Genomic DNA, 14,866 nt, shown 5'->3' with positions numbered 1-14,866 from the left:
ACAGTATTGCTATTCATTTTCCATTAGAGGTCATCTAACAAAATCACCATAAGAGTAAGGCACACAATACTTTGGGAAGCTGCTGTCAGCCCGATACCCCAGACTAAAAAATCAATGCCGTATAGATCAATACTACAGCTGCATTGCAAGACTTGGATGACCTTGGGAATACCAAAAGAGGTGTCATGGCACAGAACTAAGCTGTTCCCGCTGAACTTATGGAGTGTCAGTCTCAGGAGTCACCTAACACTGATCAAACACAGGCACCATAAAACAGCTTTAGTTAGTTAGTTAGTTAGTTAGTTAGTTAGTTAGTTAGTTAGTTTATTATATTTGTATATCGCCCTTCTCCCGAGGGACTCAGGGTGGTGAACAGCCATGGTAAAAACAATGTACAACAAAAATTAAAAGCTTATTAAAATAATTCAATCATTCGGCCAAATTTAAAACATCCAACTAAGATCATTTTAAAACCCCTATCAAAACCCAATTTAAAAAACTTTTATCCTGTCAGACCAGCTTGCTGGAATAATAGGGTCTTCGGAGAGCAACTGAAGGTACGGAGGTCGGGGATCCTTCGTATGTCCGGAGGCAGTTCGTTCCATAGGGCCGGGGCCCCCACAGAGAAGGCTCTCCCCCTGGGGGTTGCCAGCCTACACTGTTTGTCTGACGGCACCCTGAGGAGGCCCTCTCTGTGGGAGCATATTGGTCGGTGGGAGGCAATCGGTGGCAGAATGTGGTCCTGTAGGTAACCAGGTCCTAAGCCAGTTGTCACGTAATGAAGCAAGTCCACCCTCCCAACCCTCAGACTCAGCAAGTAGAGATGAGAACAGAATAAAAACATTCAGTGAGGGTCTCTGCCAAGCAAGGAGAAACTATCTTAATTGAAGATAGCTGGCTGCAGCCTGATTTAACAGATAGATCTGACCTATGTTTCTACATTGGAAATAACTACCTAACCTCCAGCTCTAGTGTGTCATTCCTGTGAATCCTGCTCTTGAAACTGTCCTTTGGACTGAGTGACAAACCTGATCTGGCTCTTTGAACTTCAAACTGGATTTTAAATTCTCTTCTGTATACTTCTGTTGAAAGCGAAACTGGGATCCTTGGTGTTCTCACCTAGCAATTGGGTGTGAGTATTTGAAACAGGCAGTGGTGGGTTCCTCCCAGTTCCGCCGAGCCGGTAGTGGTTATGATATGAGATCACTGAACTGGTTCTGCCCCCTCCGCCCGCCCACCCACCCCCCGCGTTATTCTTACCTTTTATTTGGCCCCACCCCCAATCTATTGCTGCCTCCTGAGTCCCAGCTGATGGCTAGAGGGGAAAAAAACTGTTTAAACTCAAAGGGCCGCCCTACAGCTGATCAGTGTTAAAAGAAAACAAATGAGTAGATCGGTGCCTGCAAAAATACATGAGTAGATCAGTGCCTGCAAAAATAAATGGGTAGATTGGTACAGCTCTGCAAGCAGTTAAAAGCCTGGTAGACCAGTACCTCTGCTAAATCCTAAATAATTGTCACATGACCATCAAGCCACACCCACAAAATAAGCCACGCCCACAGAACCGGTAGTAAAAAAATTTAGAACCCACCTCTGGAAACAGGACAAGAGGAGGGGAGTAGCGTATCTGCAAAGACCCCAAAATGGCAAAATTTCAGCAGGTCATTCTTGCATTCCCTGATGTCAGTGCTAAGTACATCAACCTCAATACAAAACAAAACAAAACAAAACAAAACAAAAACTCCACCTTATTAGGGGTCTTCTGTTAATTAAATGAGATATTGTGTCTGAACAAGTCAGAGGCTCACTTAATTAAAGAGTGGTTGAGCCAATTCTATGTTTTAGGGAATCCATAGTAGATCAGCCCTAATATTAGCAGAGATTACCTAATCTCCTAATTTGGGAGAAGTTAGGTCAGGGTGAGGTGTTGCAAGATATAATTTAATTTAAGCATTAAATCATTCAGGGCCAGCCCTGATGTGATGAACTGCCTCCTGTATAGTCCTAGAACAGTGGTTGCAGCAAATATCATTGCTGTTTAGCTGTGTTTCAAACAATTGTAATCTCCTACCATGCTCTAGAATGACTTAGCAGCAGGGACACTAAAAATTAAAAAGCTACAAAAAGATATTATTTAAGAGGGTTGCAAGATTGTAGTAGGCCCTGTCAGCATTCCTTGCCAGCTGCTCTGGAATTTGAGATGTTGATCCAAGTCATCTGGAATAACGTGCTTCAAGCAAGATCTGTTGGAAGAATTTGCATAATTTCAAGATGCTGCTACATCAAAAGGAATTTATGCTGAAACTAAATCCCTAGTAAGAGTTGTCATGCAATATTGTTATGCAACATGTACAAACAGTGTAGTGGTTAAAGTGTTGGCGTAGGAAACAGGAGACGGAATTGTAGTCCCACCTTTTGCATGAAAAACTGGCTGGGTGACTTTGGATCAGTTACTCCCTCTGAGCTGAACTCACCTCACAGGGTGGTTGTTGTAGGGAAAATAGGAGGAAGAAGTAGTATAGGTATGTTTATCAGCTTGAGTTGTGTATGAAAAAAGGAGATTAAATAAAGTCTTAAGAGACTAAATAAATAATTCCATTGTTGAAATCAGCAGGGTAGAACAGAATAGTTACTTGCCCGAGATCACTGCATTTGTCATTCATATGTGCAGAAATTTCATCAGATTATTCATGATTTCCCTTTTTCTCCTTCTTTGACCTTTCAAAATCTTTCTGTGTCTAAAGAATGTATCAGTGTTTACCTAGACCACATAGATAACTATTCTGTTATCTATTGCAAGAGTTCCAAGCCATGCTGTCTAACCTTAGGGCAGTGTTTCTCAACTGTGGCAACTTGAAGATCTGTGGATCTTCTTGTCTTCCATGGACTACCAGAATTCTCCAGCTAGTAGACTTCAAATAATTCAATTCAGTTTCAAGCAAGCACATCTTCAAGTTGCTAGGGTTGAGAACAGTGGTGGGTTTCAAATTTTTTTACTACCGGTTCTGTGGGTGTGGCTTGGTGGGCGTGGCTTGGTGGGCATGGCAGGGGAAGGGTAGTGTAAAATCTCCATTCCCTCCCCAATCCAGGGGAAGGTTATTGCAAAATCCCCATTTCATCCTGATCAGCTGGGACTTGGGAGGCAGAGAATAGATGGGGGTGGGGTCAGTCAGAATTTTTACTACCGGTTCTCCGAACTACTCAAAATTTCTGCTACCAGTTCTCCAGTACTGGTCAGAACCTGCTGAAACCCATCTCTGGTTGAGAAACATTGCCTTAGGATCTTTATTGGGCAACAAAGCAGAACAGAAGCTATGACTTCCTTCAGGGGAGGACAGAAGCAGGTTGAAAACAGATCTTGTAGTACCAATTCCCAGCAGCAAAAGACCTTTGGGACTTTTGCTGTTGGTTGTCTGTCTCACAAATGGAATAGGTCACCTTGCAAACCTTGCAACTGCTTTCCCCCTGCTTCTCCTGCCACCCAGAAGAAATCCAGTGGGAAGGGAGAAGACCCGGGTTCTCTTACCACAGGGACAGGAAGATAAATGGATCTTTTTGTCCTTTCCCACAGTAGTGTAGGCTGCAGAGCTCTAGAGTTCCCCAAGTAGGGAAACAACACTATACTGCAAGGGGGAACATTCCTACAGAACAGCTACCACAACATCCCCATTTAGCTTTGCCACTGACAAATTTGCAGAAGGTTGTTTTAAATGCGTCTAGCACTCCAGGGAATGACTGCTGGCCTAGTGTTTAAAGTACTCCTGCAGTTTAACTTGCTGCAATGCCTAAATTGCAAGCGGGGGCTTTTTCTACATGTGTCCAGAGTTCTTCTGGTAGTCTGCTGGACATGTATTATGCTGTAACTTTGGCAAATGGAATGAAGCCTGAAAGGGTTGGAGACTTTACTGCAGGGGTGCTGGCTGCTTTCTCCATGGTTCAGCTGCCCGCCCCCTGCCCAATAACTTCAGTGTTATATGACTATAAAAACCCCTTTACAACTTAGGCATTGGGAGTGGACATGGCACCTTGCTGAGGGGGGAAGATATCTCTGCAAGTGACCTTCCAATGGAAAAGAAAACCTTCTGTGGGAGAAAAGGAGAACCAGCACCCAAAGCCCCACTTCCTTCCCTTCTCACTCTGATTTCCTTGGCATCCATAGCTTGGCTAGGCAAATTGAGAGATGGATTTGGAGCTCTGACTCTCCTGCTGTCAAAGGGCAAATGGTAATCAGATGCCAGGGATTGGAAGGGTGGCACACCCACAGACATCGGGTAGCCAACAACAGCAGGGCAGGTGCCCACTCTAAATTGTGAAACTAGCTGTTCAGCATGGTTTATGGTGGCAGAAGCCGGCAAATTTCTGAAGTGGAACAAATGGCCTGAGGATGACATTGCACCTTCACATTCTCAACAAATGTGTAATGCTGGAGAAGCAGTTGGTTCCTTATATTGAGAAACACTCTTTAGCAAGCACAGAAAAGGCTTCTTAGGGATAGCTGTGGAGGTTATAATGACATCACAAGACTTACATTTTAAAGCTATAAATCAAGGTTTCCTGCTGTGCAATTGTCAGTCATTTCCATCACTTCGTGGACATCATTTTGCTACGATTGATTGTTGTAAATGAGTTCTTGTAAGCTGTTTGTGTCATCACTGACAGCATCTGGCCACCTTGACCTCTGTCAGCTTCATTTTCAATTGTCCTCGATTTTTCCCACGCATCAAATTCTTCATATTGTGAATCCAAAATACTTAAATTATAGCTTTATTGCTTCTAGGAAACAGTCTGATTTTACTTTCCCAGTAGACTCCTGTGCTGATTTAACCAGCTTAGTTTTGTGTCTTTATTACTTACGTTATGTTCCCTTGTTCTTGTCTTCCATGGTTTTATCTGGTTTTTTGAAGTACCCAGAGAACTCCAGCGAACAGGCATATAATGAAGAAATGTAGTTAGCATTATATGTGATATTTCTGCTACTAGTTAAATATACACTGAGAAAAAAAATCATGAAAATATTTTTTGTACATTTTTTCATTATAGATTTTATAATGAATTCTATATTCTATTCTAACCCTTTGCCAACTTAAGTGAGGCAGGAATGAATATCACTGTTAGTGAAACCGTACTCACAAAGTCACTCTTCTCACACAAATATTCTCAGATACATTCATCTTATTCACTTTTACATTTACTCACAATCCATCCATGCATTCATCTATCCATCCACCCAAACACACCAAATGTGACTCAGCTGTGACCCTCAATTCCCATGGCTCTTTTCACTGGCAGTTTACAACAATCTTTTACTATGGTCTTGAGATGGACTCAAAAGTCCCAGTAATTATTATACTAATTACAGAATTCTGGAAGTTAAAGAAAGACAGTACATCTTACTGGTGCCCAGGCTAGGCTCCCACAAATATGTATCGGACTTGGATACAAACTACTACCAGTATTAAACTAGTCCAAGTATTTCAGCAGAGCAATTGCAGAATTACTAACTATTTTTCCTAATAATTCATATTTTAAAACAAATACTTTTCAAGTTGCCTTTGTGTTATTTAATACGGAAATTAAGAAAAAGTTTTATGAAACAGAAACTTCAACAGGACACTTTAAACACACGGGAATTTCATTAATAGCTGCACATTACCTTAATAAAATAAAATAATAGATTTAATGTTGGAGACCAGATTTCAAATTTAATAAAGGGGAATTTTAAAAACACTATAAAAAACAAATTGTCTTTCTTGAAATATAACAAATGGGAAACAAGGTTTATTATTGAAGAATTACAGGATTTGTGGAATTAGTTTTTCCCCTAAGCTAAATGAAAAACATGTTAAACACATATTTAAAGGACAAATAAGCAAAACAGTTTCATCCTACTATATAACTATCCCGCTGTATTTTCATACTTAGGCATTAGAAGGGCACTTTTAATTAGCAGAACTTTCATGATGCTCCTAAGGGTTTGAACCAGTAGGTTGCTTTACAGGCCAAAATCACACTGGCAGGAAGGGATAACATTAGTTAAACACTCTTACAATACTGATAGGACTTATGGCTCCTTGACATCCAATCAGCATATCTGATGGAAATAGTTTTTTACTATTTACATCCTGGTTGAAGAAAAGTTCTTGGAATCTGAAAATATACAACTATTTTGTATATCTCTAGTTGGATTAATATATATTACCACAAAGCAGATGTTTTATGAGAGTATAACTTATTCCCTATTTAAAAAATCCTGATTCTTTCCCCCCTGTTGGCATATGTAAGCTAAGGCAGCAACCACCATTTCCCCATTGTTGGCATGAAAATTGAATGAATGCATCCGTGAAATCTACCAGGAGTGGGGTTTAAGTTGAAAGAGACTTTATCTTAAAGTTTGCCAAAACAGATAACTTTGATAATGATTTATTTGGAATGTCTCTCAATTTCTTTTTATGTAAACAAGATTTAAATAAACCCTTAATCAGGACAAAAAAAAAAAAAATTGTACCAAACCAGAAACAAGTCAAAAATTGCATTTATGCAAAACCAGAAAAGGGTTTGCATTATGATTACAATAGCCAAAGCTAAACATTTCATGCACATAGGCAGTAAGAAACATAAAGGAGCTTGGGGGGGGGGATATTAAGAGTACTCTGTATTATTTTCCTCTTTATTTAAACCTAATTGTTTTAATCTTATCTATCTACCATCATGCTTCATAAAGGAAATATTAAAAGTAGCCAAAGGAAGTAATAAGTATTTCTCTGAGGAAGTTACAGCTGGAATTTGAAGAGGTAGCTTCCATGCTTAACATTACAACACTAGGTACTCATTAATCAATTCAACAGTTTCAATTGAAGAGAATATGTGTACTCCGGGTTGAACTATGGAGTCCTTGACGCTCTTGGTTGTTTTCTTGCAGATGTTACCTTACTCAACCAAGTTTCATTACTCAACCCAACTCAATAGTTAGGCAAAAGATCAAAAATCTGATAGCACCTTTTCTGACTAACAGATTTTTGTGAGCTTAAATTTGTTAGTTAGAAAAGATGCTATCGGATTCCTGATTTTTTTTTAAACCATTATAGACTAGCATGGCTTTCTTACAGAGCTTGGCAACTATTTATTGATTACAATATCCAGAAAAATTGTCTCCCTTATTATTATTACTGTTCATCACAGCCAGCCAGATGTTCAGACTGGATTTGGCATTTTTGACCCCCTATTGAATCTTTCCCAAGGACCTGGGATAGGCAGATATGGATATTTGATGGTCTTACAGTCTTACTTATCATCATAGGATGTAAGCTGTTCTGAATAAAGCTGCCTTTTGCAATTAACTGATAATGAATTTGTCAATGCTGATATTTACATATTTTACTGGATTTTGCTATTTCTTACTATCATTTTTTTAAAAAATACAACTGATAGGGCCCTAATTTGGGCAATGTGAAGTGACCCACTATATTTAGATAGCTGTGAAGCAACAGCAAATCATTATGTAATTTATTATTATTGTGGTATTACTGCCATGAGAAGCTGTTGGGTTATTTTCTTATATTTTGTGTTAAAATAATTGGCCATAGTTCAGGCAGCCAGATATCTTGGGCCAGCCATACACAGGGAATTAGGGAATATCTGAACCATACATTATGAACATAATATACAACATTCATAACAAAGAATTTCCCACATTCATTTAATTGGCCACATTAACAAGAGAAGGCAAAAAGAGAACTGGGATTAGGGTAAACTGTCCAATGAATTTATTTTTTATTTATTTTGTCAAGCATGTATAAGATAACAGATATAAGTATAAACACGATTATGAATACAGGCAATGGATACGAGTAAATAGGGACAGTACAGCAGGGACGGTAGGCACATTGGTACGCTTATGCACACCCCTTGTATGTAATTTGTATGTAATGCTTTTGATTCCATGGAAAATATTCTGCGAAGAACGTCTAATAAAACCTGAAAATAAAATGTATAATCTGTAAAAAGAAAAAAGAAAAAGGAAGAAGAAACTACATTCTCACACTTGGATTTTTACAGGAAAATCCACATCGATGTTTTATGCCTCTGTAAACATTATTTATTATTATTGCTCTACTGGCTTCCTTCTATGGATGAAGATTGGTAACGGGTAGTCCTTTATTTGTCCTCTCTTTCTCGCTCTTTCTCTCTCTTTTCCAAATCACGACCTCTTTGATTTGGGATGAGCTGCTCCTTGAGTAGAAACTGCGGCTCGCTGACTAACCTGCGCGCAGAAAAAAGATCGCACCCGCGCCTTCCCTTCTCCTTGAAAACCGGAGACCACGTTGGTTGTGCCGCAGGCCTGTTATTTTCCACTTCGCGGGGGAATAAAAACAACAAAGTTCAGGAAAGCAATAGGATAAAGCCTTCGACGGATTAATATTCATGAAGCCGGTGATGTCATGAGGAGGAGAGCTGTGGCCTCCTGAAAGCGCCATTTCCTGGAGGAGAAGCAAGAAGCCGATGCCAAGACTTGCAGAAGGAAGTCGCGGCGGCCGAAGGAGGGAGCTCCGCGCCGGCCCAACCTCAACTCGGCGGGCCCGATGAACTGTGTGCACTGCGGGAGGGAGGCCGGCAGGGGGGGACCTTCCCGACTTGGCGATCACAAGCTCGGGGAAAGGGAGCAGAGCCGCCGGCCGAGCCAGCGCTGGTGGGGTGCCTGGCGCTGCCATCTCCAGCCGCTTCTTTTTTTCCGGGCTTGCCGGGCGCGATCGCGTGGGCGCCGAGCCCCTCTTCGCGCCCAAATCGAGGGGGCGCGGACCTTCTCTTTCAAAGAAGGGGCGTCCTTGCTTTTCCTCTCTCTTCTTTCCCCCCTCCCTTGTTGCTTTGCCGCCCGCCCATTCTCCTTTTCCCCCTTTTCCTCCCCTTCCTTTCCTCCCCGACTTTGAATTTTTGGGGTCCGACGCGAGACGAGCCCTTTGGAGGTCGCAAGGAGGATGGTGATAAAGATGATGAGGGGGAAGAGATGGAGATGAAGCAGACTATGCAGATGCGGGGACTCCTGTTGCTGTTGCCGGCACTATGGGCTCTGTTTTCGCGGGACTTCAGGGCTGTAACAGGTAAGGAGATTCCGCTCCGCCGAGTTCCCTCTCGGCCAGAGGGACGGCAGCCGACTCTCGACTTGATTTTTTTTACCGGTTCTTGTCCCTTTCACGCTCTCCCGCCCGCTTGATTTTACGCTTCCCAAGTGGGTGCGCTCCAGCTCCGAGTTTCTTGTTGGGCTATGACTATGGAGATTCTCAGTCATCCAGGTCGTGGTTGTCCCAAAGGTGCTTTTTCGAGAGGCAACTGGACTTTCTGGTTTTTCTTTGAAGACGTTTCGCTTCTCATCCAAGAAGCTTCCTGCCTGGATGAATCGTCTTCAAAGAAAAACCAGAAAGTCCAGTTGCCTCTCCAAAAAGCACCTGAATTGGGACATTGTTGGGCTATGGGTCACTTCTGTTCTGCAACCGAGTAGGTGAAGCGGCACAACCGGGTCTGGGGTTGATTTGGAGTGGGAGCCGTTCGCCTTCGGGCACTCCTGTTCCGATGTCCCTTCTTTTAAAGAAAAACAAACAAACAAACAAACAAACCCAAGTAGAGTAAACTCCCATTGATAGTTTTCTTCTTCCTCCGAAGGGACTTCCAGGAGAAGATAAGGTCTCCCTGCTACCCAGGTGTAAGCGCGGTAGTTACAATGATTTTCTCATCTACTGCCAGCGCTGTGAGATTGGCCTGCATCTTTCCTCATTGGAGCTGAAACAAATGGCAACATTTAAGGAAACTGTATTTCATTGTTTATATTTTTTTTAAATCCCTGGTGTTGTTTTTGTTTTTAATGATTATTTTGTAGATGGTAGTGATTTCATCTTTGCAGGCTGTCAAGTTGAACCAATAGTTTTGTATGCCAGGAATTTGACTCTATTACCTGCTTTCCCAATTTTCCCTTAACATTATTTGGAGAGTCCTTGGGAGAGTTAGGACTTTACCGCTGTGGAGATCTTTCCTGTTAAAGGCTTCCTAATTGGATGAATTGGTCCAGTTCTAAATAGAAAGTCCAGTAAGAAGCCCTTATGGTCCCTGCAGGATGGCCTCATTATCTTTGTAGAGGTTTTAAGTGAAGATTTGATTGGATTAGCACACTTGAAGGTTGAAAAAGTCACACTCTATGAGAATGCTCATTCACAGATATTCAGCATGAAATATATTTAAAGGTTTTTCCCTTAAAACCAGGCTCCGTCATCAGGGCAGGGTGGGTAATCTGCGACTCTCCAGTAGTTTGGAACAGTAATTTCAATTGTTGCATCACTCCCCAGGATGCCTAGGGCTGTTGAGAGTTGTAATTCATTAACATCTGGAATGCCATAGATTCCTCAGGCAGCTGTCCCAGGTAGATGAAGTTGTGGATGGTAAAAGGGCAGCGATTTGTTTTTTAGTGTATGTTTCCCTTCTGCTGGTATGGCAGAAGGGAAAGATACTTGTGGAGTTTTCTGTCCATGTACCAAAATAATGATGACTTCAGGCACTATGACTGGCTAAGGTCCATGAAAGGTTGCAGGCATGTTTTGGTGTTATATCTCAGGCAGCAAAATATCTATTAGAATGAGAATCATTGGCTATTTTAGTACTTCTTTATTGCGTCAACATCATAAACATATTTGAGGTCTTTGGCAGCTCTATTTATATTTCCATAATTGAATATTGGCTACAGCTCTTGAACATAAGGGTATCCTTTTTCTCTCTGTGACTTTATCCCAAGCATTCATCTTTATGGAAAGACAAGAGGTTAAAAAAAAACTGTTTACTTCTTCTACAAGTGGTAATAAATATACCACTGACGCAACGTTTTGTAGAATTTGAATAAATATGTCTGTACACCACCCTTTATATGCTTCATTAATGCTTTTGTGAAATACTGATAATGTTTTATCAAGATCCCTACTGAAATGTCACAAATGCACAAATAAATTGATTTTCTAATGAATCAGTAACATTTGTAAAATTCTTCAAATTAATATTTTGTTTTCTAACTCAGAGAGGTTACAATTTGGAAGTCATTTATTTATGGAGCAGCTCTATTATTGTAATCCGTCACCCTCCCACTCTATTGGTGAATTATTGTAGTTTGGAACCATAAATGTTGTCACTGGGTCATGAACTAATAATTCCATGTGGGATCCATCTGTTACCAGTTTCCAAAGTTAGCTGGTTAGTGTGACTGACTGAATGAAGGCTGATGTCAGTATTGAGTCAAAATAAACTGTGGGTAGAAAATAAGAAATGGACATAAATAGATAGAATTAAAAAAAAATTAAAAATGAAGGAAAACAGTACTGCTGATTCTTTGACATAATTTAGGTTTGTGGGTCAAAAACCATCCTGGATATTTTCTTCTGGGAAAATGTTTTTGAGAATTAATGTGGATCTTATCTTACTTGCAGACTCAGATCATAGTATCTGGAAAGCATGCAGATCCTTCCATGCTCTGTGGACTCTGTAACTGTAGTCCTCTGTTGTACCTCTTTTGGGTAGTACAATCTGTGTAGTGGTTAAGGTATCGGGCTAGAAACCAGGAGACTGTAAGTTCTAGTCCCACTTTAGGATGAAGCTGGCTGGGTGACTTTGGGCCAGTCATTCTCTATCAGCATAACCTGCCTTACAGGGTTGTTGTGTGGAAAGTAGGAGGAGGAAGAAGCATTGTATGTATTTGCTGACGAGTGATCTATAAAAATAATAAAAGTGGGATATACATGATAGATAGATGATAGAAAAGAGAAAATAAGAAAGGAAGGAAGGAAGGAAGGAAGGAAGGAAGAAAGAAAGAAAGAAAGAAAGAAAGAAAGAAAGAAGAAAAGAAAAACTAATTAGAGTCCCCACAAGAGCATGTTGAAAATGCTGAGGTTTTTAAGGTTCCTCTAAATATAAGAACTTGAGCCATGCATCTTTTGGACTAGGAAGTGTCCATCACTTTTAGTTGCCACTGATAATGTGTGAGATTAGCAAATACTCTCACTATACAAGCAGGCTGATTAGTTTTACACCTGTAGCATGGAGTCATCAATTTGAAACTCTTTCCAAGTCAACTTTCCCCAACCTGGTATACCACCGATGTGGTCATAGTACCATTTTCAGAATTCTGGGAATTATATGTGCAATATAGCATGAGGACCTAAGTTAAAGATGCCTGTTCCAAATTCAAGCAAACCTATATTGTGGTTTTACATATCTGGCACCTAATACAATGGGAATTAGGGGAATATTCCTCTGATAGACATACACTTCCGTTTCCTTTTCTCCCTCTTAAGAATCCCAATACTTGCTAGCAGTAAAGAATGTTGCCAAACCAAAAAGTTAATATGCTATACTGCAAGTCTAGAAGGACTTGGTAGTTAATTGTTACACCTAGCTGATAGCTGGACTTGGTAGTTAATTGTTACACCTAGCTGATAGCTGCATAAGTAAACTGAAATTTCTTGCCTAATTTGAAAGAGAATAGTGGTTTACTGGGTAATTAGACCAATAGAAAGAGTGAAACTGGTAGGGAGTTCATAGCGTTGTGCAACTTCTTTTGTGTATTTCTCATACCCACACACCCAACTGTTTAGGCAGCTTTTATTTGGTTAATAAAGGTATAGAATTAAAGGTCAAGGTGCTCCTTCAATGCAAAAAATTGTTAAGCAACTTCTTATTTCTATAATCATTACACTGTTATGATACATTATTGACCATGCTTCAGTTAAGCAACAGTTGTGTGTGCATACATCCACGCATGTGAATGAATGCTGTGCTTTTCCATAGAAAATATATACCTGCCCTATGATTTTTCCAAAATTACCTATGCCTTAATGCCTATTCACTTCCATAATCAAAAGCCAAAAATATACTGTACCTTATTTTTCTTTTCTTTTTCTTTTTTTAAAATTCTTTGTGCAGGGCTCTCCTTCAAATGTGAAATGCACTTTGCTTATTTAAGATTTCAGCAAGAATGGTGTCTTAAATCTGAAGTTGTCCACAAGGATAGTTCTATTTGTTCATGATTATCTACTTTAGCAAGTGGATTACTGAAAAGCCGAGCAATTTTGCTATTGCCAAATATTGCCTTTATTTCATAAGGCTGTCATTTTATAAAACCCATTTTTTTGTATCTATGGCATGATCATAGAGCGACTAGCAGAAACTCTATTGCTTCAGAAGGATGCACACTGAGAAGGAGGATGTTTTCTGCCACATGCCCACATGCACAAACACACGTAATTTAATCCCATTTGTTGAATTAAATAATAAGGGGTTAGATCATGTTTCCGAGTGTGTGATTAATTCCTTAGCCTAGCTACAAAAAAGTGCTGTGTCTAAACATAGTGTATTTTGCCAGCTTCGCTGCTCTTAGCAATTTACTTAAGTTAAACGAACAACAAAGAAAACATTACAAAGAAAATGGCATGGGAACTACTGGTTTTACTGGCTGTTAAGCCAGTAGAAATCCATAATAGAGCAAAATGCTTTATTCTGCTGAGGTTCCTTAGTTACACAAGTGTGGTTTTCTTTATTTTTATGTAATGTATTTATATTGCATACCAATATACTTTAAGCAATTTAGAAAACTACAGTAAAATAACATAAAGCAATATAAGAAATAAAATACAAATATGAACTGAAAAAAAAGAGCAAAACTGGCTGCAATATAAAACAACTACAACGGGAGATTAGTATAAAGCGTTTTAAAACCCCTACAAGGTTTTATGGTTGGAAAAAAAGTGGGAAAATAAAAACTCATTTTTCCACTAGAAGAGCTACAATGTGGTTGCTTAGTGCACATCTCTTGCAGAAAGCAATCTGCAACTTCGGTATCATAATTAAAAAGCCTCTTCACCAAATCTTAGTATGTAGTCTGTGCTAAACTTCGTAGCATGCTCTGATATTAGAACTTCAGCAAAAATGTACTGTACAGTAGTTGGACATTTTTGACAGAATGTGCTATATATGTTGCTGCTAGATATGTTGCTGCTGCACACATTGCCCACAGCTATAATGTAGTTTCTCCCTCCCTCCCTCTCTCCCTCCCTCCAATACACTAATTTTCAATCTGTTTGGCAATCAACGAGTCTTACAACTGAAAAGAAAATTCTAATTCAGATATAAACAAACCAATAAAAGCCAGTCAAAACATTTAATAAATTTTAATAAGTTAAAATTTCAATATTGGTTAAATAGAAACTTTTAACTAAATGCTTGATGGAAGAGATTATTACTTTCCATAGAAGAGAATATATCTATTGTAGCTCAGGGTTGAGTCCTTGGTGTTCTCTGAACTTGGTTGTTTGCTTGCAGACATTTCATTACCCAACTAGGTAACATCACCAGTGCTAATGAGTGTGGTGTTTGCTCCCTGTTTATATACAGTAGCTTGCCCTTCCATTTTAGAGGGGTGGGGTTGATTTCTCCTTGGTAGATCCTTTTTTGGGTGTTGATTGCTGGAGAGGAACTGGAGAACACAGTCACTCCAGCAGCCAGCACCCAAATGAGCAAGGATTAACACCAACCAAAATAATCAAGCAGAAAACAATACTCTAATCAAAGGGGAGTGGGGATTTTGGGGTTTTGTATACAATGAATTTTAAATATTGTAAGTCACTCGCACTCACCATGTTTGAATTGGGTGACCAATGACCATGCAAATTTGTTTAATAAAGAAATAAACTATCAAGGAGAAAACCCCCATCAATATTGGCAGGGCAAGCATTTTCTTATATCATGTCCCTTTTAATAATTTGAACTGGATTTTTTTCTTTAAAGTTTTGGAAGATACGAATGTACGAGACAAGTTTATATAAGTTTATAAAGTTTATAAATT

At 39.7% G+C, this 14,866-nt stretch overlaps 1 protein-coding gene across 1 annotated transcript in view; it reads left to right on the top strand.

The window, feature by feature from the left end:
• The first annotated feature begins 8,960 nt into the window (after positions 1-8,960).
• The window catches only part of TYRO3 (TYRO3 protein tyrosine kinase), a 73,651-nt gene continuing 67,745 nt past the window's right edge, over positions 8,961-14,866 (top strand). Inside the window, exon 1 of the mRNA XM_070931305.1 lies at positions 8,961-9,095. Within this exon, the coding sequence (XP_070787406.1) occupies positions 9,002-9,095 (94 nt within the window). The 5' untranslated portion in view covers positions 8,961-9,001. The remainder of the gene's footprint in view (positions 9,096-14,866) is intronic.

This window comes from Pituophis catenifer, unplaced genomic scaffold, assembly GCF_029215685.1.
Source record: "Pituophis catenifer annectens isolate HBS135680 unplaced genomic scaffold, rPitCat1.0.hap2 SCAF_1, whole genome shotgun sequence".
NCBI lineage: Eukaryota > Metazoa > Chordata > Lepidosauria > Squamata > Colubridae > Pituophis > Pituophis catenifer.
Note: the sequence above shows the minus strand (reverse complement) of the source record. Positions and strands in the feature narration are given on the sequence as shown.